Source organism: Salmo trutta, chromosome 12 (genome assembly GCF_901001165.1).
Source record: "Salmo trutta chromosome 12, fSalTru1.1, whole genome shotgun sequence".
In the NCBI taxonomy this organism is placed as follows: Eukaryota; Metazoa; Chordata; class Actinopteri; order Salmoniformes; family Salmonidae; genus Salmo; species Salmo trutta.
In genome coordinates this window covers 33,875,494-33,903,030 of record NC_042968.1, presented here as the reverse complement: position 1 = coordinate 33,903,030, position 27,537 = coordinate 33,875,494, and the positions used below count along the sequence as shown (strand labels likewise).

Sequence of the window (27,537 nt, the reverse complement as noted above, 5' to 3'; positions counted from 1 at the left end):
AAAGGTCCTCACTCACATTTGCACTGCGTGAACACTTGAGAAAATGTCTAGCCTACATCAATTTGTTACGGCCTTCACTGCGACTAAGGGATTCAGTTCGATTGACATACCCTGTCTATCGACGCGCTGAGGCATTCAGGGACTTACCGGAAACCAAACTTTTTCTTCAAACTTGTTTCGTAGCTGAGTCGAAAGCGTCGAAAGAGGAAAGAAAGAGACAAGACCGTTCTTCGTCCAAACTTTTACAGTTCCTTATTTTCTTCCTCATATTCGCGTCATGTTGGATAATAGTTGGTTGCTGTCAAAAATAAGTGAAATACTGACTTTTTGTCAAGGATAACGGCCGCCGTCGAGTGTTATTCCTCCACATATATAGTATAACGGATATTCGTTTTTATCATGGAAGACGTGAGTATTCAGTCTATTGCATTGTTCTGATGGGCGGCATTGGTGGAATCTCGGTCGGCTATGGTTGGTTTTAAATGAAATAAAGGCTACCAGTCTAATGAAAGTTTAACCTTAGTAAAGATTCTCCGTGGCGACATAGGTCAATCAAAACACTCACGGAGGAGTAGGAAAGTAGTCTAAAACTCATCATCATTCAAGGTCAGAAAAAAGAGAGAAAAAAGAGCAATGTAGCCTAGATATAAACCAATCCGCAGTTTATTGGATGGACACTACACACTACAAATAGCCTGTTGAAGTATCGGCGAAGAAAATAATAATGTGTGTTTCATCAAACTGATATGCAATGCGCCAATGCGTCAATAGGCTCTAACAACTCATCGTACTTCTCACCGTTCAAACTCAGGTGTCAGCAGCTGTTAAAGCCACGCACCTGACAACCTGTTACTTTCAATGGTAGCCCACTGCTGCTACTCGGCATTTACAGTGGTCTCTATCGCCCCTCCGTTGCTGGGTGCTGCCCCGTAGCCATGGAGATGTTAGGGGAGGAGGAGGAGGGGATAATAACTGTATTTTTACATTGTAATAACTACATTAACTGACTTGCCTAGTTAAATAAAGGTTCAATTTAAAAAATATATTAAAAAAACAATACTAGTTACCTGTCCAAAATTATAATCAGTAACATAATTTTGGGATTAACCAAACTCAGTAACATAATCTGATTACTTTCAGTTACTTTTTGATTACTTTCCCCTTAAGAGGCATTGGAAGAAGACAAAAATGATCCATCAAACACATTTGGTGTGTCATCATAGTGGTCTCTGAACTTGTGGTCAGACTCGCTCAGGTGGAACAAACTTAAACTTGCACCTTTTTTCAATGCTGATTTGAATGTCATTGAGAAAACAAACATCCTTTCTGAATTTAATCCAAGATGTAATGATCTAGTTTTTCAAAGTATCTGTAATCAGATTACAATAGTTTTACTGGTAAAGTATCTGATTACAGTTACAGTTATTTTCAAACTGATAACATGTAACCCAACCCTGACCCTACATTATAGCCTACTGTTTAGATAAAACTGTAGCCTAGCCCTCCGGTACAGTAACTGATCCAGTGTCAGCTCTTGGGTCAAGCTCTTAATGAATATGTTGGGGTAGGCCTATGTGTTATGGAGAGCTGATCTCAAATCAGTTATTGAATGTGAACAAAGTCACCATACCTACAACCATGGTCAGTAGGCCTACACCGCAGTGTTGTCTGGGAATGCAATGCAGCTTGGGTCAGACTGAAAGAACTACTGAGTCACCTAATATGTAAGGCTCTCGTCCTATCCTGAATGAGCGTCCTTCAAGTCAAGAGAAATTCTAAATAGGCTAGTTATACCAGAAGAAGATGCACATGTACTGCTTTTAAAACTTCCTCTGGATGCCTTTTTCCCTTCTTTTGTTTTACACATGAAAGAATGTAGTGAAGTTAAAAAGAGTAGGCCTGAACTGACAAGCATTGAGCTGTGTGTAAAGATGTCTTTATGGGATAAATAGGCCTACAGTATGTGCAACAACTCACATAGCAGCTCATAGTTGCAAGCCGTAGATGACATTGAGGCGAGTTTCCGGAAGCTGCTACTAGAATGAGGAAGTCGAACAGAGCAGTAAAACAGTAAATCAATAAAAATTGGCTACTTTGCAACTTTTTGCACACACACATTTACACACGCTGGTGCAAATGCATACACACACACACACACAGATGCGCGTGCGCTCGCGATGCAGTGAAACTCTTGTCAGAGTAGCCTATTATCTCTGTTAACCCAGAAGTCAGCTGCATGGTTAACTTCTGTGTTCCTACAAATTGAGAGTTCTGGCAGAAACGAAGTCTCCACCTTGCAACAAGAAACTCTCAGCCAAAGCCCCCACCCCCCCACCTCATGCGGGCACAGGCATGAAGCACTCAAGACGAAGCGGTTTAAGCACCGAATTCACCCAATCATGATACGTCCAAATAACCAGTGACAAAACCCCCAAAACGGAACTAATGCTGCTGTTATCTCCCGCATCCCAGTCAGTCCTGGCAGATTCTCTCAGTCTACATGCAGAGTCACGGGAGATGAAGTACTATGGAATGTAAATTCATGGTCAAAAAAAGTACTATACCCAGCCAGGTATGGTACTTCTAGGAGCTTCTCTCGGCTACATAAACATTGATTTAAACAACTGTATCACAATTGGCGTGGAACAATTGAGTTTAAAATAAAATGTTCTTAGTGACCTCAGAAGACCCCTTGCACACAGAGGTTTAGCCCTTAGCAGCACTATCCTATTACAGTAGTGTAGTATTAGTGTAGTATTAGTGTAGTGTTAGTGTATTATTAGTGTAGTATTAGTGTGGTGTTAGTGTAGTATTAATGTAGTGTTAGTGTAGTGTCGGTGTAATATTAGTGTTGTGTAGTGTTAGTGTAGTGTTAGTGTAGTATTGGTGTAATATTAGTGTAGTGGTAGTGTTAGTGCAGTATTGGTGTAATATTGGTGTAGTGTTAGTGTAGTATTAGTGTAGTATTAGTGCATTATTAGTGTAGTGTTAGTGTGGTATTAGTGTAGTGTAGTGGTAGTGTAGTGTTAGTGTAGTATTAGTGTAGTGTAGTATTGGTGTAGTATTAGTGTAGTATTAGTGTAGTGTTAGTGTAGTATTAGTGTAGTGTTGGTGTAGTATTAGTGTAGTATTAGTGTGGTGTTAGTGTAGTGTTAGTGTAGTACCAGTGTAGTGTTAGTGTAGTACCAGTGTAGTGTTAGTGTAGTATTAGTGTAGTGTTAGTGTAGTATTAGTGTGGTGTTAGTGTGGTATTAGTGTGGTATTAGTGTGGTGTTAGTGTGGTGTTAGTGTGGTATTAGTGTTGTGTTAGTGTAGTGTTAGTGTAGTATTCGCGTAGTGTTAGTGTAGCACTGGTGTAATATTAGTGTAGTGTTAGTGTAGTATTAGTGTAGTGTTAGTGTAGTATTGGTATAGTATTAGTGTAGTGTTAGTGTAGTATTGGTGTAATATTAGTGCAGTATTAGTGTAGTGTTAGTGTAGTGTTAGTGTAGTATTGGTGTAATGTTGGTGTAGTGTTAGTGTAGTGTTAGTGTAGTATTGGTGTAATGTTGGTGTAGTGTTAGTGTAGTATTAGTGTAGTGTTGGTGTAGTATTGGTGTAGTATTAGTGTAGTACCAGTGTAGTGTTAGTGTAGTATTTGCGTTGTGTTAGTGTAGTGTTAGTGTAGTATTAGTGTAGTATTAGTGTAGTGTTAGTGTAGTTCGAGTGTAGTGTTAGTGTAGTATTAGTGTAGTGTTAGCATAGTATTAGCGTAGTATTAGTGTAGTATTGGTGTAGTGTTAGTGTAGTGTAGTGTTAGTGTAGCACTGGTGTAATATTAGTGTAGTGTTAGTGCAGTGTTAGTGTAGTGTTAGTGCGGTATTAGTGTAGTATTAGTGTAGTATTAGTGTGTTATCAGTGTAGTATCAGTGTAGTATCAGTGTAGTGTTAGTGTAGTTAGTGTAGTACTAGTGTAATATTAGTGTAGTGTTAGTGTAGTATTAGTGTAGTGTTGGTGTAGTGTTGGTGTAGTGTTGGTGTAGTACTAGTGTAATATTAGTGTAGTGTTAGTGCAGTGTAAGTGTAGTATTCGTGTAGTATTCGTGTAGGTGTAGTATTCGTGTAGTATTCGTGTAGTATTAGTGTGGTGTTAGTGTAGTGTTAGTGTAGTGTCAGTGTGTTATCAGTGTAGTATCAGTGTAGTATCAGTGTAGTGTTAGTGTAGTATTAGTGTAGTGTTAGTGTAGTGTTAGTGTAGTGTTAGTGTAGTCTTACATAATTAACCAGAGTGCAGGGGTGAGATAAGGACCACCATGCAGTCAAGGTTTATACTACAGGGGTGCCTGGCAGTCCCATAACAAATCAGGGCACGTTCATAAACATGAAATATTAACACAACACCCCCAGAAATGTTAAAGGTACAACCTGTAATTTGACCAGCCTGACCCTGCCACTTGGTTTGGTAAACTGAGGGATGAGGCTGGAGAAATGGACCCACTCTCATATTCAGATGGACTATGAATTCCAAGACTAACAGTCCATAAGAATTACTTATAGTGTTAACCATATGTTCAAGATATACATGGTTTGTTTACAAAGGTTTATTGTAAAGACCAAGGGCCAGTTTAATGGAAACTGACCTGTTAGTCCTGGACTAGGCCTGGAAACTAGCCCCGAGAGGCAATCAAGTCAGCTATCACGTTTTCACATTAGTATAACTATATGAACAGCTGGACTAACCACACTGAATGCCCTATATGTAGCTATACTAATGTGATCTTAATTGGTAAATGAAAGACCCTATTAGGTAGGACTGGTGGAAAGGGCTCAGCTGTGTGTCTGTGCAGTCTCTCTTGGTAGATGTTTCCTATAGCAGATCTAGGATCAGCTTACCCTACCCACACATTTCACCTTAATCATTAGGGTTAAAAACTCAAAACTGTCCTCAGATCAGTGTCTATGGGCAACTTCATTCTAGTCCTCTGAGTCACAGTGAGTGTGAGCAATAGGTTGACAGGCCATACCTCGTGGGCCGGGTTTATATACACCGGTGTGACTGGACAGTGTCTGGCGGCTCAGTGAAGGCCACTGCCTGTCTAGCTGCCTTTTATACACATCTGTTTTAGCACTCTGTCACTGACCCCTCCCTCCTCCCCTCCCCTCTCCCCTCCTCTCGCTTCAGTCTATCTTTCTATCTCTGACTCTTTCTCCGTCTGTTTTTCTCAACCCCTCAGTTTACCCTTCTTCAGTAATTGTCAGTCACGTTCTGCTGTTGCTGAATGGCCTGGAAGCATGGCCATGCTGTGTGTCAGCCTGCTGGACCACATTGGATTCTGAGGAAACAGACTTGCACATTATGTGAGGAAAACAATTAACCCTCTTTGACCACCGCTCAGCCCTGTGCTGCACAATAGTCCATTTCTGACCGTCGTTTCCCGGCATTTGGACTTGTGCTGCACAATGGTTGTGTGTGTGTGACTGAGATCCCTCTGAAACTCAGATGGTGTTGTTGGTACGTGTGTGCGTGTGTGTGTGTGTTTGTGTGTGTGTGTGTGTGTGTGTGACTGAGTTCCCTCTGAAACTCTGATGGTGTTGTTGGTACGTGTGTGTGCGTGCGTGTGCGCATGTGTGTGTGTGTGTGTGTGTGTGTGTGTGTGTGTGTAAGAGGGTATTTCTTTGGGACTTCCTCTTGTTTGTTAGTGTTTTTGAGAGCTCTACATCGCTCCTATTCCACCCCCTCTCACCTCTCCCCACTCTCTCACCTCTCCCCCCCTCTCTCACCTCTCCCCCCTCTCTCACCTCTCCCCCTCTCTCTCAATTCAATTTAAGGGGTTTTATTGACACTGGAAACATATGTTTTCATTGCCAAAGCAAGTGAAATAGATAAATAAAAGTGAAATAAACAATACAAATAAAATGAACAGTAAACATTACACTCACAAAAGTTTCAAACGAATAAATACATTGTCAAATGTCATATTATGTATATATACAGTGTTGTAATGATGTGCAAATAGTTAAAGTACACCTCTCCCACTTCCCCTCTTCCCCACTCTCTCAAAGGAAACTAAGGTGTCTTCTCTCCTCTCTCCCACTTCCCCTCTTCCCCACTCTCTCAAAGGAAACTAAGGTGTCTTCTCTCCTCTCTCCCACTTCCCCTCTTCCCCACTCTCTCAAAGGAAACTAAGGTGTCTTCTCTCCTCTCTCCCACTTCCCCTAATAGCTAGCTAAGTCAACCAGTGGAAAGGGGAGACCTTGTTAACTCAGATGATGTTGATTAGGACGTGTGGTGAGTTCAAGCAGGGCAGGTCAGCATGGAACTCAATTCATCCCAGATGGAGCCTTCTCCTCCCTGTTTAAGACTTTATAAGGAACACATGTCGGCTAAGGTGTGCCTTTAAGGCCTTGAAATGAGGGCTCGGCCTCGGCCCATTTGGGATGGTTATTGAGAGAGTTGTAAAGTGAATCAGATATTGCAAAGGCATAAGAAAAAGGAGCTTTTGGGTTTGGCTTGGGCTTGGTTTTTGGGTTAGGTTTTCTCATGTGAAATGCGAATTTGGAAGAAAGACATCCATTTATGACACAATAACAAAGCTTGGCCCAATACAGTTTTATATTAAATGTGTATTTGCTTGTCTTATTTCAAAAATCCTCAGAGAGGCATAAACCTGTGTAAACTTCAACTTCATAATGTTACACACTTACATGCTAGCATACGATAGTCATTATCAGATGTCATTTTGGGATGTCCACTGATTAACCAAGCATCTCTTCCTGTGGGAGTCAATAGGTGGTAAAGCTAAAAGCAGATCCATGTTTGGAGTAGTTACACCTTCTGGCATGTTCAGCTTGCAAACTAGCTAATACTGCTAAAGTTGCTTGCAACAATGGCCGACACCACAGAGCTCTGTGAGCCTCCAACCAGTAAGCTCAGTTGGGATAACTAGCCAACATGGCTAATGTTGCCACTTGCCACAATGATAACTGCACAATCAAGGAAACAGAGACTCAGGGCAACTGTTGCACTTTTACCAGCATGTTGAGTTTGGTTAACTAGCCAACATGGCTAATGTTGCCACATGCCACAACGTTGTATGACGTGAGTCCATTAAACTGTTGCACCTAACAGCATTCGCTCACTTTAGCTAAATATGCTAGCCAATGTTAAGCTGCATAATGGAAGACACAGAGTCAAGCCAAAACATCTCTTCTGTAATGTACACTCTTAGATAAAAAAGATGCTATCTAGAACCTAAAATGGTTCTTCCGCTTTCCTCAGTGGAGAACCCTTTGAAGAACCCTTTTTGGTTCCAGGTAGAACCCCTTTGAGTGTCATATACAACCCTTTACAGAGAGGGTTCTACATGAAACCCAAAATAGTTCTACCTGGAACCGAAAAGGGCTCTACCTGGAACCAAAAATGCTTCTATGAGGACAGCCGAAGAACAATTTTGGAATCCTTTTTCTAAGAGTGTAGATGTATCCAGCACCACACCAAGCATTATTGGCAGGGGTGAGCTGTACTGTCAGGCATTGTACAGTACACTGTGATGTGTTCCACTTTCCCCTGGCCTGGCCTTCAGTGTGTGTGTGTGTGTGTGTGTGTGTCAGAGAGACAAAGGCCAATCAGTGCTTTCCTCTTTCACTTAGAGACAGCGATGCATGCCATGTCCCCTCTCTCTCATGTCTCTGTATTCTGTACAGTGCACTGTGGAAGACGAATGACTGCCTTTTATCTGTCTCTCTTTTTCTCTCTCTTTCTCTCTCTCCCTCTCTCTCGACATCTCTGTATTTCCCTCCCTCTTTCTCTCTCTCTTCCTCTTTCATTCCTCTATCACCTCTAACCTTCTCCCTTCATCTCTTTCTAACTCCTTTAACCTCTCTGTGTCACTCCCCCTCTCTCTCTAGGCCTTTCCTCACCTCACAGATGTACCTTTCCTCTGTGTGCAAAGCGGAGCCACTCTTCTCAGTGCTGTCGCAGTGAAAGTGGAAAAACAGCTCGATGACTCTTTAAAAAGACATCCTGTGGAATTTCCTCCAATAGATTCGGAGTGCCTGGGAATTTTAGACAGGCACCTGCAGTTGTTTGTGTTTTATTCTGTAATAAAAGAGGACCAGTCAATTTGTTGCACAGTGTCTCCTAAAGGAGTTTGAGGTAGATAGTGCTGTGAGCTTTTGTTTTACATTGTTGTGTGAGTGGACCAAGTCATTTGGTGTCACTCTAAAGCGGAAAGGTGGAATAAACGAGTCCAGAGAAGGTTTTCTTGATTCAACACAGTTCTCTATTGAGGGATTTCTGACAATACAAACACTCCAACACAGTCAATGAGAATCTCCAAAGGAACAACATACATCTTCTTCTTTAGATGACACAGGATCACATTACGATTATCTTCAAACTATAACAACAATCACATATTCGTCACCGTCTTAATGGATCTTCTTGGATAGCACCTCTCTCTCCGTAGCCATTCCCCAGAGATGGTTTATCTTCCTCCCTTCTTGCTGGTTCCATCCTCTCTCTTGTAGGGGAAAGAGAATATCTCATTAGTACCGTCAGCTGTGCTTAATTGACTCTGGTTACCTTGTCTCACATGCCTTGTTGGGCTACTATCCGTGAGCCCAGCCTGCCCTCTGGTGGTCCTTCCATAGTTGTTTCTTCATTGGTTAATATTACAAATGCAATCCACTCTTTTTCAGTGCTGGAAGTTTCATACTATGTTTTGTAGTAACTGAGTAGCATAGAAAGGCATTGTTATAGAAAGACATTGTGCTGCAGCTACTCTACAGTAATCCTCTGGAACTATAGTCAGCTTTCTCAGGTCTCACTCAATACACTGGTCTGGACTGGTATCTCCACTTATGAACAGCTCCATTTAACAACAGGGTGATGTTCATTAAGCACGAAACGGAATGAAACAGGGATGGAATACCTGGCTCTTTTTTTGTTTTCCGTTGCAAAACATTTTACAACATTTTAGTTGTGTGCCCTTATGGCATTCTGCTTCAGATCTGTCCGGTTTCCCGATAGTGATGGAACTTAGGCTTACAAGTGTTTTAACAATGCATATTTCCTACAATGGCTGAAGATGTAACATACGTTTCCCAAAACACCAATCAGAGAGAACGTTTGCTAAGTGCGTCGTTGAGGCATTTGTCGATACTGATGCCCCATTTACATTGTGATGTATTTCATTGCGCCGTACGTCATCTTCATGCAAGCTCATTCTGCTACTGGACGGAGAGCATAGGGTTTCACAACCAATGCAAGACAAGATGGAGGAGAGCCTTGTCTCTCGGCAGAGATCACATTTATTTTGGGAGATTGCAAAATATGACCTTTTCATTCAAGATAGGAGAAACATATGGTTTCAGTTGATAATAAAACATGTTTAGTTTAGTTACTTTTTCCTCAACTTGTTTCCATAATTTTCTAGCAAGTCAAGCAATCTTACAGAGCAGCTAGCCAGCTAGCTAAAAGCTAGGCTATACTGTAGCTAGCTACCTCCACCTAATAATTATCAATGAATAAACTAAAACGGCAACAGTCATAAACATAATTTTTACATACTATTAAAATACTACTGACTTATACGAATGGGTCATTTTTTACAAGTTGCTAGCTATCCTATAAACTCATCATCGAAAACCACATATTTATACATGGGCAACTTTGTATTTGTAGTCAACTTTGTTCTGAAGTTATCAGCGTCATAGAGAGGAGGATAAACCCTGTGATTCTATGTTTAGCAGGGATCTTCTGTGTATAAAGTGACGCGGGAGGGCAGAAAAGCATCTTAGCTGTTCTGAGGCAGGCATTAGATTGCGAGCGTTTTTTTCAAGTGCAACATTAATAACGATGGTTTTGGTATCAGCTGGAAGATTTAATGATTCTCCTACGAAGGTTCTAACCATGAACTTAGCCTTAAGATGCTTTTGGGAAACCAGACCCTGGGAAGTCTTTTCAGAATAACACAACTCAAAGAACCCCTTCTGATTTGATCATTTCCCTTTTGTATTTCATTTCCTAACTTCAAATGTTTTGAGATGTAAATAAATCATATTTTATCATGGAGATGTTTTTCTTTCTGCCGCTTGGAACAAGTCCTACTTTTACAATACTTTATACATACTTCCTGCATGTTGATTTTTATGGTGCTGTTTTTTACATTTAAGTGTATCTTTACCCAAATGGAGTAATGTAATTTGATGTAATACACATGCCCCACTCAATGTAGACAGAAAGACAAAAGATGGCCTCCTTACTTGACCTCAGTGTACAGAATAGGAAACTGATACTACGCTGAAATGTGATACTAAGAAAAGACACCTGAGAGCAGAGAGAGAAAAGAGCGAACTGCCTAGAAATAAGTGTTTTTCTGAGGTGAGAAACAGAGCAGCAGAGGAGGAAGAGGTAGCGGGAGTGTAAAAATGAAATGAACTGTTACTAAATAAGAGTTGTCTGTGTTAACTTAGCTCCACAAGCCTCAAGTGTCATCGTTAACCACTATAGTGTCAGTTCCTCTACAGCCTGCAGGGCCCTTGGTCTTACTGAGTTTCACAGCTCTCTGCAGTGCCACAGCGGAGCCTATTGAGAAGTCAGGTTTCAGGCATTTACAATACGCATACAAAGTCACTTCGTATTGAGCCAGACACAGCACAAGACATGTAGCAAGAGTATGAAGAGAAACATGCTCTAAAACTAACTAGACACATTTTAGGTTTAATTAGGCCACGTTCCAATCCTTGCTCTCCCTCTGTGTCTAAACAACCACTGATATTATGAACAGACCATACCAGAACCATACCATACAGGAAATACTATAACCATAGCCTACATAATGGAAACACACTTTGCCCTCTCACTCACCTGTAAGTGATGATGAAGGGAAAGAGGAAAGACTATTGAGACATAGCCCCGAGTAAAAGTTTGCTGTGGGTGCGACTCTGATTTCCTTCCGCTGTTGTCCTCCCAGGAAGTGAAAGAGGACCCCACCAGGCCCAACGAGGACCCCACCAGGTCCACATGGAAGGCCGGTTGGGTGAAAAAGGCCTCAGGCAGGTTCCTGGCCAGCTATAAGGACCGCTACATCCACGTGGAGAGGACAGAGCTTGTGGTGTACGAGAATGAGGTACGCTACATTTCAATAACCTATTAAAGGCCCAGTGCAGTCAAAAACTAGATGTTCCTGTGTTTAAGATATATTTCCACACTATGAGGTTGGAATAATACCGTGAAATTAGGATAATGACTGTTTGAAAAGACCGCCTGTTTAGGTGGGATGGAGTTTTGGCCTGCCTGGTGACTTCACCAGGTGGTAAATGAGTTAATAGACCAATAAGAAGGAGAGTTCCAAACCTCACTGCCAATAACAGAAAATGTTCCATTTTCCCCTCCTCACTCAGAACACTCCCAGACAGTCCTAGCAAAATTCTTGAAAGGCAATTAGAAAAATAGTATTAGAATTGGAATTTCAGTTAACTTGCTGACTTGACTGAATTGAAATAGAATTGACCCCAACTCTGCAGGACACTACTAACTCAGTGAAAATGACACTTTAGAACAATAATATTAAACAGAAAGCTACATTTGCTGAAATGAATGTTGTGATGTTACTACATTCATAATGTTATCCTGTATCAATGCATTTTATTGCATGTCTGTCAGATGATATCCTGTATCAATGCATTTTATGCATGTCTGTCAGATATCCTATATCAATGCATTTTATGCATGTCTGTCAGATATCCTATATCAATGCATTTTATTGCATGTCTGTCAGATGATATCCTGTATCAATGCATTTTATGCATGTCTGTCAGATGATATCCTGTATCAATGCATTTACATGTCTGTCAGATGATATCCTGTATCAATGCATTTTATGCATGTCTGTCAGATGATGTACTGGTCTCTCTCACTTTTAATAACTATTTTCATAAACACTCAGTAGTCCTTCAATTTCCACCTGGCAGCTTTATAAACATTAAACACACACGTTCTTCTGGAATAGAACGTCAGTTAATTAAAGGTGCAATTTGCCCTTTAACGTAAACAACGTTCTGCCTCTTTGGTGCAGGACGTTGCAACCTACTTGGAGAAAGTGGACCTGGAAAACTACGATAAGTGCCATGAGTTGAGGAGCGCCTTCACGAAGAAGAATAGACTGGTGTTGATACGAGCGGCCAAATCAGGGAATAAGGTGAGCATTATTTGACAACCTTGTAAGCGAGCAGAGAGACATGTCTCTGAATCTCTGAATCAAAAGGTCTGTCTGTTTGACAAACCTGGGTTCAAATATTATTTGTTTTCTTTCAAAAACGTTAAGAGTTTGATCGAAAACCAGCCTTGAATGCCAGATGAGCAGGGTTTGCACTTTTGGGAATGTTCCATTGTTTCCATTGTTCCAGGAAAGCTCAATCAAGCACAGCTAAAACCCAGGTCTACTTCCAGAGGTTCAATTATGTCAGGAGCATTACTGTAAATTAAACAGCCATATGTAATGTCGGCCTATGTGAAGAGAAAACCATAGAATGAGAAATTCATCAACCGGACAAAGCTCCTCATACATGTGCAATGCATCAATTATTCAAACATTCCAAATGTCAATTTGAATGGAAATGTCTGTTCTACTAACTCACATTCTATGGTTGAAACTCAGAAGACATATGCCATCACATAGTGATGTCATCATCAGCAAGGCTTGTCTTGAGCTATTTCTCAACGGACACAAAGGAGAGCGATCTGGGAAAATGAACTGAGTTGGACGGTCAGTCGTCCAGACAAAGTGTTTCTCAACCTCCGGTCTGTAGACCGGCGCTGGCCCATGGAAGAATGCTGACCGGTCAGTCAGATAGTCAGCTCACAGAGATTTAGTCAATTCTCAAGTGATTGTTTTAATTCAGGAGGTCAAGTTGACCTCTGAAAAGTGGGAGTGGAGGTCAAATAGAAATAAAATCAGGAGGTTTTCCAGGTCAGAGTTGGTCCAAAGCTTGCTGCTCCATGGTAGGAAAGAAACTGACAAACTGGTCTGGACTAAAGTATCACATAACTAAGACCCTTCATTCAATATCTTTCTCAGTTAGTCTCCAGCTTGTCTTCAGTGTGTATAAAGCTTTGGGCTCATTCACTCAACTAAACTTTAGACACTAAACTGTAGATTCTGAAATGTTAAAGTTTAAAACCTATGAACAATTTTCTCGCTTGGAAAGAGAACAAACTCTTACCCTTGAAGTCAGCAGGTTTGGTCTTTCTCTCTCTGAGACTGCAAATATGTGTGGCACTACTGCTCAGTGATTATCAAAGCGGCCAGAGCTAGTGTAATTATGGGCTTTCAAGGCCTTGAGGCTTCACAGAGGTGGATGCAGTATGCTAACAGGCCGGCCATAGAAGAGGTTGTCTTTGAAGAATGTCTGTCTGTCTGTCTGTCTGTCTGTCTGTCTGTCTGTCTGTCTGTCTGTCTGTCTGTCTGTCTGTCTGTCTGTCTGTCTGTCTGTCTGTCTGTCTGTCTGTCTGTCTGTCTGTCTGTCTGTCTGTCTGTCTGTCTGTGGCGTAAAGAACCCATAGACGCAGGGGTAAAGAGCCATTTACTATCAATCTCACAACCTTCTGGTTTCAAGGCAAACATGCTAAACAGCTGGGTTCAGGTCAATTCCATTTAAATTCAGGAAGTAAACGGAAAATCCTACTTCATTCCAATTGTCCACAATACAAAAGTAATGAGACTAAATTGAAATGGAATTGACCCCAACCTTGTGCTTACTATAGTCACAATCCATGAGCGATGACAGGGGTGTATTGCTAAACCAGACCTGGTTGTTATGCAGGCCTCAACTCTCCATCACCAGAGGAAATGGATCAGATCCAGCATCTGTTATGGGTTAAAGCCCCAGTCCCTCCTCTGGGTTAAAGCCCCAGTCCCTCCTCTGGGTTAAAGCCCCAGTCCCTCCTCTGGGTTAAAGCCCCAGTCCCTCCTCTGGGTTAAAGCCCCAGTCCCTCCTCTGGGTTAAAGCCCCAGTCCCTCCTCTGGGTTAAAGCCCCAGTCCCTCCTTTGGGTTAAAGCCCCAGTCCCTCCTTTGGGTTAAAGCCCCAGTCCCTCCTTTGGGTTAAAGCCCCAGTCCCTCCTATGGGTTACTGACTGTGTGGTTATGAGACGGTCCGTCTAAGCTCCAGTACCTATCACACATACACACTAGAGACCGATTATGATTTTTCAACGCCGATACCAATTATTGGAGGGCCAAAAAAAGCCGATACCGATTAATCGGCTGAATTTTAAAAATGTTTTCTATTTGTAATAATGACAATTACAACAATACTGTATGAACACTTATTTTAACTTAATATAATACATCAATAAAATCAATTTAGCCTCAAATAAATAATGAAACGTTCAATTTGGTTTAAATAATGCAAAAACAAAGTGTTGGAGAAGAAAGTAAAAGTGCAATATGTGCCATGTAAGAAAGCTAACGTTTAAGTTCCTTGCTCAGAACATGAGAACATATGAAAGCTGGTGGTTCCTTTTAACATGAGTCTTCAATATTCCCAGGTAAGAAGTTTTAGGTTGTAGTTATTATAGGAATTATAGGACTATTTCTCTCTATACGATTTGTATTTCATATACCTATTGGATGTTCTTATAGGCACTTTAGTGTTGCCAGTGTAACAGTATAGCTTCCGTCCCTCTCCTGGGCTCGAACCAGGAACCCATCGACAACAGCCACCCTTCGAAGCAGCGTTACCCATGCAGAGCAAGGGGAACAACTACTCCAAGTCTCAGAGTGAGTGACGTTTGAAACGCTATTAGCGCGCACCCGGCTAACTAGCTAGCCATTTCACATCGGTTACACCAGCCTAATCTCGAGGGTTGATAGGCTTGAAGTCATAAACAGCGCAATGCTTGAAGCACAGCGACGAGCTGCTGGCAAAACGCACGAAAGTGCTGTTTGAATGAATGCTTACAAGCCTGCTGCTGCCTACTACCGCTCAGTCAGACTGCTCTATCAAATCATAGACTTAATTATAATATAATAAACACACAGAAATACGAGCCTTAGGTCATTAATATGGTCGAATCCAGAAACTATCATCTCGAAAACAAAACGTTTTTCCTTTCAGTGAAATACGGAACCGTTCCGTATTTTATCTAATGGGTGGCATCCCTAAGTCTAAATATTCCTGTTACATTGCACAACCTTCAATGTTATGTTATAATTCAGGCAAATTAGTTCGCAACGAGCCAGGCGGCCCAAACTGTTGCATATACCCTGACTCTGCGTGCAATGAACGCAAGAGAAGTGACACAATTTCACCTGGTTAATATTGCCTGCTAACCTGGATTTCTTTTAGCTAAATATACAGGTTTAAAAATATATACTTCTGTGTATTGATTTTAAGAAAGGCATTGATGTTTATGGTTAGGTACAGTCATGCAACGATTATGCTTTTTTCGCAAATGAGCTTTTGTTCAATCATCCCCCGTTTGGCGAAGTCGGCTGTCTTTGTTAGGAAGAAATAGTCTTCACAGTTCGCAACGAGCCAGGCGGCCCAAACTGCTGCATAAACCCTGACTCTGTTGCAAGAGAAGTGACACATTTTCCCTAGTTAAAAGAAATTCATGTTAGCAGGCAATATTAACTAAATATGCAGGTTTAAAAATATATACTTGTGTATTGATTTTAAGAAAGGCATTGATGTTTATGGTTAGGTACCCAACGTGTACCTAAGCGATTATATGCAACGCAGGACAGGCTAGATCAACTAGTAATAACATCAACCATGTGTCGTTAACTAGTGATTATGATTGATTGATTGTTTTTTAAATGATAAGTTTAATGCTAGCTAGCAACTTACCTTGGCTTCTTACTGCATTTGCGTAACAGGCAGGCTCCTCGTGGAGTGCAATGTAAAGCAGGTGGTTAGAGCATTGGACTAGTTAACCATAAGGTTGCATGATTGAATCCCGAGCTGACATGGTAAAAATCTGTTGTTCTGCCCCGAACAAGGCAGTTAACCCACCGTTCCTAGGCCGTCATTGAAAATAAGAATGTGTTCTCAAACTGCTGCATATACCCTGACTCTGTTGCAAGAGAAGTGACACATTTTCCCTAGTTAAAAGAAATTCATGTTAGCAGGCAATATTAACTAAATATGCAGGTTTAAAAATATATACTTGTGTATTGATTTTAAGAAAGGCATTGATGTTTATGGTTAGGTACCCAACGTGTACCTAAGCGATTATATGCAAAGCAGGACAGGCTAGATCAACTAGTAATATCATCAACCATGTGTCGTTAACTAGTGATTATGATTGATTGATTGTTTTTTATATGATAAGTTTAATGCTAGCTAGCAACTTACCTTGGCTTCTTACTGCATTTGCGTAACAGGCAGGCTCCTCGTGGAGTGCAATGTAAAGCAGGTGGTTAGAGCATTGGACTAGTTAACCATAAGGTTGCATGATTGAATCCCGAGCTGACATGGTAAAAATCTGTCGTTCTGCCCCGAACAAGGCAGTTAACCCACCGTTCCTAGGCCGTCATTGAAAATAAGAATGTGTTCTTAACTGACTTGCCTAGTTAAATAAGGTGTAAAAAAATAAAAAATAAAATAAAAAAATCGGCCAAATCGGCGTCCAAAAATACAGATTTCCGATTATGAAAACTTGAAATCGGCCCTAATTAATCGGCCATTCCGATTAATCGGCCGACCTCTAATACACACACACACACACACACACACACACACACACACACACACACACACACACACACACACACACACACACACACACACACACACACACACACACACACACACACACACACACACACACACAGTTCTGGGTCATTCTTCATCATAACCCCTGAATTTGAGAGTTGAAGATTTCAGATGGTAAGGGAATGGATGGACTGATACAGGAGAGAATGGATGGACTGATACAGGAGAGAATGGATGGACTGATACAGGAGAGAATGGATGGACTGATACAGGAGAGAATGGATGGACTGATACAGGAGAGAATGGATGGACTGATACAGGAGGGAATGGATGGACTGATACAGGAGGGAATGGATGGACTGATGCAGGAGAGAATGGATGGACTGATGCAGGAGAGAATGGATGGACTGATACAGGAGGGAATGGATGGACTGATGCAGGAGAGAATGGATGGACTGATGCAGGAGAGAATGGATGGACTGATGCAGGAGAGAATGGATGGACTGATGCAGGAGAGAATGGATGGACTGATGCAGGAGAGAAGGGATGGACTGATGCAGGAGAGAAGGGATGGACTGATGCAGGAGAGAATGGATGGACTGATACAGGAGGGTATGGATGGACTGATACAGGAGGGAATGGATGGACTGATGCAGGAGAGAAGGGATGGACTGATGCAGGAGAGAAGGGATGGACTGATGCAGGAGAGAAGGGATGGACTGATGCAGGAGAGAATGGATGGACTGATACAGGAGGGAATGGATGGACTGATGCAGGAGAGAAGGGATGGACTGATGCAGGAGAGAATGGATGGACTGATACAGGAGGGGATGGATGGACTGATACAGGAGGGGATGGATGGACTGATACAGGAGGGTATAGATGGACTGATACAGGAGGGTAACTGTTGATTGATAACTGTTCACAGTCACAGTGTGAATGGGTTTGTATTTCTATGGTGTTTCTCTGATAGTCTCAAAATCCAGTCTTCAGATTGTTATTTAAAAGAGACTGTCTCAAATCTCTTCTGTGAAGTTAACCTTTTTCATTTTCATGTCCTCAAAAGGCCTATTTCATATTGAAAGCATTTAGGAATGTATGAATGTGTGCAGGTGGAGCTGAGGTCCCCATGGCCCAGATCAAGGACAGTGGAAAAAGTCTCGAGAAATGTGGAAGATTCCAAAGTGGTGAAATAGAATGTATTACTAACAAATGAGGAGACTGGAGAGTTGGCCAACGCCACGACTTGAGCAGATGTCAGAGGAAGGGAGGTGTGTGTGTGTGTGTGTGTGCGTGTGTCACTTTTTCCCCTCCTAAATACAGTGACCAGGCAGGAGAGGAGCGTGAGTCACACTGCTTAGCTCACATCTTTATTTTAATGCAGCAGCCCTCAACAGCTTGGAAAGACGTTTGAACTTGAACTATATGCTGGCCTGTACACTTCCATTAAACACTGAACATGTCAGGTTCTCTGTGGTTCTCTGGAACTGACTTTAAACTGGGTTTTGACAGGCACTGCACTTCCTAGAGTCAGGCTCTGTTGGTCTGTATCTGGTATCAATATATCTGACATGCACTCCAAAATGTCAGCAGGGTACAAATAAACATAATAAACTTGATAAAATAGAGAAAGTCCCACACTCCACCAAACAATAGAGAACATCTACATGTTATACTGCTGGGCTTGGATTTGGAGGCTAGATAGACGTTGTTAAGCATCACTAGACAGTTCTTACATATACTGGGCCCTAGCAAGACACCGGATGCCACACGTCCTTCATGAACACCAAGCACACCACTTGAACAATAGGCTGTATAAATAAAGTTTTTACAAAACAAACAGGAGGGACAAAAGTAAACATTTGTGAACGTTCATTATGTCGCTGGAGGATTTAATCAGTGGGGAACCCTGAAGATAATACAACTACGGAGACGCGTTACTAATCATACTTGCTATGGTTTGACATATTTGTTGTTATGGTGCGAAATATTTGTCCCAATGCCCCCCCCACACTGTCCCGGGAGAAACTGTAGTATTTGTGTATTTCTTAAATCAACATATTCCAGGATGCAGCCTACTTATTGTTTTTGTGCACTCTAGTTTCCTGTTTGGTTTTGGTTTCTTTAAGGAGGAGGTCTTTATCAGGGAGAATTGTGTGAAGTAAGCAGTTGGTTGTGCTGGCCCTAGCACTCTCAAGACAAACCAAAGGGCTTTCCGCGCATTTGGTTTGCCAACTTTTATTTCTGTCTCTGTCTGGTCGTCAGGTCACCTGAAACAGCAGAGAGCTCAATGCTGAGCGGATGGAACCAGACCTGGGTTCAAATTCTATTTGAAATACTTTCAAATACTTTATATGTGCTTGGTTCCATGGCCTGGATGGAACAACAGTCAGCGTTTGGCCCGTAGAAAGTAGAAACCTATTTAACATTCACAACAGACACCCCTGTAATACAGACTCTGTTTTCTACAGTGGTTTTGTAGATTCAGACCTTTCTGATCCTTAATCTAAATTCTATTCTCCATCCTGGCCCTAGTTTCTTAACTCCACTGTGGGACTGTTTTCTACAGTGGTTTTGTAGATTCAGACCTTTCTGATCCTTAATCTAAATTCTATTCTCCATCCTGGCCCTAGTTTCTTAACTCCACTGTGGGACTGTTTTCTACAGTGGTTTTGTAGATTCAGACCTTTCTGATCCTTAATCTAAATTCTATTCTCCATCCTGGCCCTAGTTTCTTAACTCCACTGTGGGACTGTTTTCTACAGTGGTTTTGTAGATTCAGACCTTTCTGATCCTTAATCTAAATTCTATTCCCCATCCTGGCCCTAGTTTCTTAACTCCACTGTGGGACTGTTTTCTACAGTGGTTTTGTAGATTCAGACCTTTCTGATCCTTAATCTAAATTCTATTCTCCATCCTGGCCCTAGTTTTGAACAGTGGTTTTGTAGATGACTCAGTGTGTCATCATTATCGCTCTGTTTTTTCCTCTTTCCTGGTTTTGACATTTATTTGACAGCAAGAATTCTCTGTTGAAAATGTTTGATAGGAATTCTGTAGTATTGGATTATGTAGTTATCTCCAGCGCTATTCTAAGTTGGCACTCAGCAATGTATTCATAATTCCCTGTTTCTAATTATTACGTCTGTGGTGGAATCCAAGTTGTTTTGGTGGAGAACTAAAAGGCACAATTAACATACATTCTTTGGCTTTGGCTGTTTGATTACAGCACCTTGGTTAGTGGCAGTGTTTTCTTTTGATTCTAGGTTTAATAGTAATTAAGGAATGATTGACAGCTCTCCAGGTTCTGTGCCTTTGTTCTAATGTTCTAAGCTCTGTGTTCTCCTGGTTCCCAGGTCCATGATGTCAAGTTCCAGGCTCAGAACCTGGAGGAGAAGGAGGCTTGGATTAAGGCCTTTAGTGACGGCATCAACAGAGCAAAGAATAAGATATTTGACGAGGTGAAGTGTTTTCCTTAATGCTAAAAGGCATGTTTCGTAACCAGTGTGGTATAAGCATAGCCTGGTCCCAGATTGGTTTGTGTTGTCTTGCCAACTCCTATGTTCATTCCAAACATGATCTGGGACCAGGCTAGTATAAGCACTATCTTTATTACAATCCCAGGGACAAGACATGTTTGGAACCCCTAGAAACCAGTGGTTGAAAGTGTTTGTGTACCAGTGCTCCAATATCAAACCTTTCCCCTATTTTCTCTTCTGACATTGGTGCCAACTTTTTCTCCTTTTTATGAATTGTTGTTTTCCCAGGTGAAGGTAGATGAGACCAGTCAGTTGGAGCATGCGACACGCACAAGGCCGAAAGGAAACCGTAACAGAAGACCACCAACCAGGATACACATGAAAGAGGTGTGTGTGTGTGTTTGATCTGCAGCATAGTGCTTAGTGCTTAGTGTGTGTGTGTGTGTGTGTGTGTGTGTGTGTGTGTGTGTGTGTGTGTGTGTGTGTGTGTGTGTGTGTGTGTGTGTGTGTGTGTGTGATCTACAACATAGTGCTTAGTGCCAGTGTGTGTGTGTGATCTACAACATAGTGCTTAGTGCCAGTGTGTGTGTGTGTGTGTGTGTGTGTGTGTGTGTGTGTGTGTGTGTGTGTGTGTGTGTGTGTGTGTGATCTACAACATAGTGCTTAGTGTGTGTGTGTGTGATCTACAACATAGTGCTTAGTGCCAGTGTGTGTGTGTGTGTGTGATCTACAACATAGTGTTTAGTGCCAGTGTGTGTGTGTGTGATCTACAACATAGTGCTTAGTGCCAGTGTGTGTGTGTGTGATCTACAACATAGTGCTTAGTGCCAGTGTGTGTGTGTGTGTGTGTGATCTACAACATAGTGTTTAGTGCCAGTGTGTGTGTGTGTGATCTACAACATAGTGCTTAGTGCCAGTGTGTGTGTGTGTGATCTACAACATAGTGCTTAGTGCCAGTGTGTGATGCTGCTAAATGCATCATGTTGTATTATGTGTTTATAGAATTCATTGGAATAAGATGTCTCTTAAACCCCTCCCCTCATCTTCCAGGTTGCCAACGTCTCATCAGACGGCATTCTCCGGCATGACCTGGTGGACGCCAGCATCCTCAACGGGACACACCACATCACCACAGACACCATTGAGACTCCCAAAAAGGCTGTGAAGCCCCCCATGCCCCCCACGTCCAAACCCAGCGAGGCCCCAGAGGAGTGTCAGACCACCCAGAGCCCTGACGAAGGTCTGCCGTCTGAAACGGAGCCCAGTCCCCAGAAGGTCCTGAAGCCCCCCATGCCGCCCTCCAAAGAGGCCGAGACGGCTGCTGCTTCTGCAGGGGACCAACTCCCTAATGAGACTAGCACTGACAGAAGCCCAGAGAAAAAGGTTGCATTTTTAAAACAGTATAGTACATATTCTGTTTCACATGCACATGCGTATCAGTGGAGGCTGCTGAGGGGAGGATGGCTCATAATAATGGATGTATTTGATACCATTCCACTTATTCCACTCCAGTTATTACCACGAGCCCGTCCTCCCCAATTAAGGTGCCACCAACCTCCTGTGGTACGCATGTACAAACACACACGCCTGTGGTGAACACACGTGCACACACACACAAACACACACACTTGTCATATGATATATGTTCACATAACCATTGGTATTCTTTTGTCCAGGTCCTGAAGCCTCCTATGCCGCCCTCCAAAGAGGCCAAGCCCACAGTGTCTGCCGAGGACCAACCACCTGGGGAGACCAGCCCTGAGAAAAAGGTGCATATCATTTGTTGTTTTACCCTCTTCTTTCCATGTATTTTACAATGTGTTGTAACAACCATATGAAACATATTAAGTAAATAACATTTGATTTGATTTCAAGGTCCTGAAGACGCCCATGCCGCCCTCCAAAGAGGCCAAGCCCGCTGCTCCAGCCGGAGACCAACCCCCCAGGAACACCAGCCCCGAGGGCAGCCCAGAGCAGTGCTTCGAGGCTGGGGTCGAGTCAGCACCACCGCCCACCCCTCCCGGCAAACCCATCGGCGGCTCCACAGACAACCTGGCCGAGGCCTCCCAAACCAGCCAGGAACACAGGCCGCCCACCCCACCATCCAAAGACAAAAAGCCCTCTCAGACAGCCGTGCAGGAGGGTACAGAGGAGGCTAGTGGGAGGAGGAAGAAAGGTGAAGAGGATGAGGTAGAGGAGAAGGAGGAAGAGGGTTCTGAAATGATTGCATCTGACGTTCAACAAAGCAGTATCCCTGAGGAGGATGAGGAGTCTTCTTCCTCTCAGCTTACAACACCCATGACCCCCCTAGAGGTCAAAGTTGAACCCTCTGTGACTGACCACCCAGAGGTCGCCACCACCACCATAGAAGAAGAGACGCAGAAAGTTGCCGAGCCCATGGCTCAAGAACAAGAGTCTGCCCCTACTGGTGGAGTGGATATATCACCCAATGAAGAACTTCAGACAATGAAGTCTTCCCAACTCACAGTAACGCCGTCAGTTCAGACACCGGAGCCAATCAAAAAGAGCCCTGGCCCTCCCGGACCTCCCACAAAGAAGAAGCCCGTCGTCCTCCCTCCTCCCAAAGCAGTGGTGGTGGCTCAAGACGTCCACGTAAGAGAACCTAAGAACCAAGCGACAGACAAAACCAAGAACATCATCATCATCACCACCACACCAGGAGAGAAACTGAACTCTATCACTTCACCAACACCAGCCGCGCTGACCACAACCAGTCCGACTGAAGAAACAGAGGCCCTGAAAGTTCCTGTGGTCGTTGAGACTAAGTCTGAGTTCCCAGTCGTAGTTCTCTCTCTGAGTGACCCTGAGCCAGACAGCTCCTGCTCCAGCCCCGTGTCCTGCCACCTCTCCCCGGAAAAGAAGAGTGAGCGTGAGGAGGAAAAGTCAGTCGACAGCGGCCAACACTCGGACATCGATGTCGACGAAGAATGGTCAGAGAGCAGGGACACTTTGGCGGCCTCCACCGCTGCCCTAATGGGCAGCCAAGCTGGCCTGGACGCGCTGATGGACGAGAGTCAAGACGGAGACACGGAGACCCCCGACAGCTTGGGACTCAGCACTGTGGAGGACTCCCCTTCTACGACCCAGACCCCCCAGGACAATCCTTCTGGCCTACACTCCACCTTCCTCCAGGTGAGGGTCAGTCAGGCCTCCCATTGTCCCCCCATCCCCTTCAAACCCTTAGCCAAGCTCATGTCCACCTCTTTGGGGGATCTCCTCTCTGAGGCCTCATTGGGTGAAAACGTGAAACGGCGAATCACAGACGTGGCCGGGACAAAGGCCACCGTGGGTCCTCAAGACTTAACAGACCTTGAAAATGAAGTGGCCCTGGAGCTGGAAAATACAGGGGAGCTCCTGGGGAGCGTCGTCCCCAAAGGGAGCACCGAGGTTGGGCAGAACTCGGCCCTAGCGGGGGGCGATGGCCTGGAGGACAGGTCGCCGGAGGAGCTGCTAGCCAGAGCCATGGAGAAGCTGAGGAAAGCAGACCAGTTCCTCAGGCAGGCCAAGCGTATGAAAGACTCAAAACATTCTGAGAATACTGCCAAGAGAAACAGCTGGTGATTGTTAAATATGAAGGAGAAGTAGGGAAAATGTATTGATTAATGGTGATGGAAAGTAGTAGCTTGGAAGGACGACAGGTGTTTTCTTATTCTGGCTGATTATGCAGCATATTTATGCAAGTGTTCTGCTGAGATTTAGCTAAGTGCAATTTTTTCCACTTTCACTTTTCTCCTGCAAATGAAGGTTGATTGTACTTTTTGTACTTAAATTTGTTTTTTTTACATTCCACATTGATCATCACCACTTTCCCAAGGATATTTACTTGAATACTTACAACCCCCGATCAAACTTTTTAATGATACGTTTAAGGATGTTACAAAAGTACGTAAGTCTTAGGGGATGTCGACTTCCGACATCCCCTAAGACTTACGTACTTTTGTAACATCCTTAAACGTATCATTAAAAAGTGCAACTTTTTGTAATCCACATTTTGAATGGATACAGATTAGTTTCCTCTGTAGTCCTCCTTGCCAATCAAACCATGATTGCATTTGAAGTAATCGTGTATGAGGTGAGTTGGGTTATGTAGTTGAAGTAATCGTGTATGAGGTGGGTTGTGTTATGTAGTTGAAGTAATCGTGTATGAGGTGGGTTGGGTTATGTCAATTTGTAAGTCGCTCTGGATAAGAGCGTCTGCTAAATGACTTAAATGTAAATGTAATGTAGTTGAAGTAATCGTGTATGAGGTGGGTTGTGTTTATGTAGTAGAAGTAATCGTGTATGAGGTGGGTTGTGTTTATGTAGTTGAAGTAATCGTGTATGAGGTGGGTTGTGTTTATGTAGTTGAAGTATTCATGTATGAGGTGGGTTGTGTTTATGTAGTAGAAGTATTCATGTATGAGGTGGGTTGTGTTTATGTAGTTGAAGTAATCGTGTATGAGGTGGGTTGGGTTATGTAGCTGAAGTAATCGTGTATGAGGTGGGTTGTGTTATGTAGTTGAAGTAATCGTGTATGAGGTGGGTTGGGTTATGTAGTTGAAGTAATCGTGTATGAGGTGGGTTGTGTTTATGTAGTTGAAGTAATCGTGTATGAGGTGGGTTGTGTTTATGTAGTTGAAGTAATCGTGTATGAGGTGGGTTGTGTTTATGTAGTTGAAGTAATCGTGTATGAGGTGGGTTGTGTTTATGTAGTTCATGAAAATATAATTTTCTTGAGAAGTTATTTGTCTTGAATAACTACTTTCCAAGTGTTAAAATAATATTCAGGGCTTTTGTAAAATGTTTGAGACAAGCTCTGCCAGTCCAAATCTCAATGGCAGGATGTACATCAAATTTGACACCACACCTATTTTACAAGCCTCCCTTCTTCTGACCGCTAAGGACCCCATTTATTCAACATTTGCACTTTGCATCAGGTATCAAGATTGCACAGTAAGTTTACCATAGGAATTGGACATAAAAGGTTAAATGAAAAGGTAAGAATAAAGGTTCTGAAAGTGAACCATTTATCAAGTATAAATGAAGACAGTTTGCTGTTTTAGCTTTGGTGTTTCATCCAATAAAAACAGGTGCAAACTTTTCACCAGATCCAAATGCATAGCAAATGTGACGTTAACTCTGTTTTGGCAAATACCTATGCAGGCTAGGTTTATATAACATTTCACAAAGGTTTCAGACTGCACATTGCAAAACAGGAACTACACTCTTAGAAAAAAATCTAGAACGTAAAAGGGTTCTTCGGCTGTCCCAATAGAACACTTTGAATAACCCTTTTTGGTTCCAGAAAGAACCCTTTTGATTCCAGGTAGAACCCTGTTGGGTTCCATGTAGAACCCTTTCCCCAGAAGAACCCAAAGAGTTCTACCTGGAACAAGAAAGAGTTATTCTATGGGACAGCCGAAGAACCCTTTTGGAACCCTTTTTTCTAAGAGTGTAGGCGGTATGATTACTGAGCTACTGTAAAAGTGAGTACAGAACCAATGATGCCTACTCTCACCTAGCCCCAGTAATGTTGTGTTGTATCTACTCTCACCTAGCCCCAGTAATGTTGTGTTGTATCTACTCTCACCTAGCCCCAGTTTTGTTGTATCTACTCTCACCTAGCCCCAGTAATGTTGTGTTGTATCTACTCTCACCTAGCCCCAGTTGTGTTGTATCTACTCTCACCTTGCCCCAGTAATGTTGTGTTGTATCTACTCTCACCTTGCCCCAGTAATGTTGTGTTGTATCTACTCTCACCTAGCCCCAGTAATGTTGTGTTGTATCTACTCTCACCTAGCCCCAGTAATGTTGTGTTGAATCTACTCTCACCTAGCCCCAGTAATGTTGTGTTGTATCTACTCTCACCTAGCCCCAGTAATGTTGTGTTGTATCTACTCTCACCTAGCCCCAGTAATGTTGTGTTGTATCTACTCTCACCTAGCCCCAGTAATGTTGTGTTGTATCTACTCTCACCTAGCCCCAGTAATGTTGTATCTACTCTCACCTAGCCCCAGTAATGTTGTGTTGTATCTACTCTCACCTAGCCCCAGTAATGTTGTGTTGTATCTACTCTCACCTAGCCCCAGTAATGTTGTGTTGTATCTACTCTCACCTAGCCCCAGTAATGTTGTGTTGTATCTACTCTCACCTAGCCCCAGTAATGTTGTGTTGAATCTACTCTCACATTGCCCCAGTAATGTTGTGTTGTATCTACTCTCACCTAGCCCCAGTAATGTTGTGTTGAATCTACTCTCACCTAGCCCCAGTAATGTTGTGTTGTATCTACTCTCACCTAGCCCCAGTAATGTTGTGTTGTATCTACTCTCACCTAGCCCCAGTAATGTTGTGTTGTATCTACTCTCACCTAGCCCCAGTAATGTTGTGTTGTATCTACTCTCACCTAGCCCCAGTAATGTTGTGTTGTATCTACTCTCACCTAGCCCCAGTAATGTTGTGTTGAATCTACTCTCACCTAGCCCCAGTAATGTTGTGTTGTATCTACTCTCACCTAGCCCCAGTAATGTTGTGTTGTATCTACTCTCACCTAGCCCCTGTAATGTTGTGTTGTATCTACTCTCACCTAGCCCCAGTAATGTTGTGTTGTATCTACTCTCACCTAGCCCCAGTAATGTTGTGTTGTATCTACTCTCGCCTAGCCCCAGTAATGTTGTGTTGTATCTACTCTCACCTAGCCCCAGTAATGTTGTGTTGTATCTACTCTCACCTAGCCCCAGTAATGTTGTGTTGTATCTACTCTCACCTAGCCCCAGTAATGTTGTGTTGTATCTACTCTCACCTAGCCCCAGTAATGTTGTGTTGTATCTACTCTCACCTAGCCCCAGTAATGTTGTGTTGTATCTACTCTCACCTAGCCCCAGTAATGTTGTGTTGTATCTACTCTCACCTAGCCCCAGTAATGTTGTGTTGTATCTACTCTCACCTTGCCCCAGTAATGTTGTGTTGTATCTACTCTCACCTTGCCCCAGTAATGTTGTGTTGTATCTACTCTCACCTAGCCCCAGTAATGTTGTGTTGTATCTACTCTCACCTAGCCCCAGTAATGTTGTGTTGTATCTACTCTCACCTAGCCCCAGTAATGTTGTGTTGTATCTACTCTCACCTAGCCCCAGTAATGTTGTGTTGTATCTACTCTCACCTAGCCCCAGTAATGTTGTGTTGTATCTACTCTCACCTTGCCCCAGTAATGTTGTGTTGTATCTACTCTCACCTAGCCCCAGTAATGTTGTGTTGTATCTACTCTCACCTTGCCCCAGTAATGTTGTGTTGTATCTACTCTCACCTTGCCCCAGTAATGTTGTGTTGTATCTACTCTCACCTTGCCCCAGTAATGTTGTG

The 27,537-nt window shown here is 42.8% G+C and overlaps 1 protein-coding gene across 4 annotated transcripts; it reads left to right on the top strand.

Moving 5' to 3' along the window:
• LOC115203405 (cell surface glycoprotein 1-like) lies at positions 1–24,922 on the top strand. Of its 4 annotated transcripts, none has more exons than XM_029768079.1 (9): positions 1–408; positions 10,956–11,111; positions 12,060–12,182; positions 20,056–20,160; positions 20,467–20,565; positions 21,229–21,561; positions 21,855–21,947; positions 22,054–24,347; positions 24,718–24,922. In XM_029768079.1, the coding sequence occupies exons 1-8, from the start codon at positions 400–402 to the stop codon at positions 23,758–23,760; spliced, it is 2,625 nt and encodes an 874-aa protein (XP_029623939.1). In that variant the 5' UTR covers positions 1–399; the 3' UTR covers positions 23,761–24,347; positions 24,718–24,922. The 4 variants fall into 4 exon arrangements, with proteins under 4 accessions (XP_029623939.1, XP_029623938.1, XP_029623937.1 ...); XM_029768078.1 differs by having other exon boundaries at positions 24,680–24,922; XM_029768077.1 differs by having other exon boundaries at positions 24,642–24,922.
• Positions 24,923–27,537: the final 2,615 nt, after the last annotated feature.

What these genes read in the sequence shown, in the direction of transcription:
- LOC115203405 (XM_029768079.1), top strand. An exon ending in CGGCCAAATCAGGGAATAAG is followed by an intron (nt 12,183 to 20,055) that starts GTGAGCATTATT and finishes CCTGGTTCCCAG; the next exon opens with GTCCATGATGTCAAGTTCCA. An exon ending in CCAGGATACACATGAAAGAG is followed by an intron (nt 20,566 to 21,228) that starts GTGTGTGTGTGT and finishes CTCATCTTCCAG; the next exon opens with GTTGCCAACGTCTCATCAGA.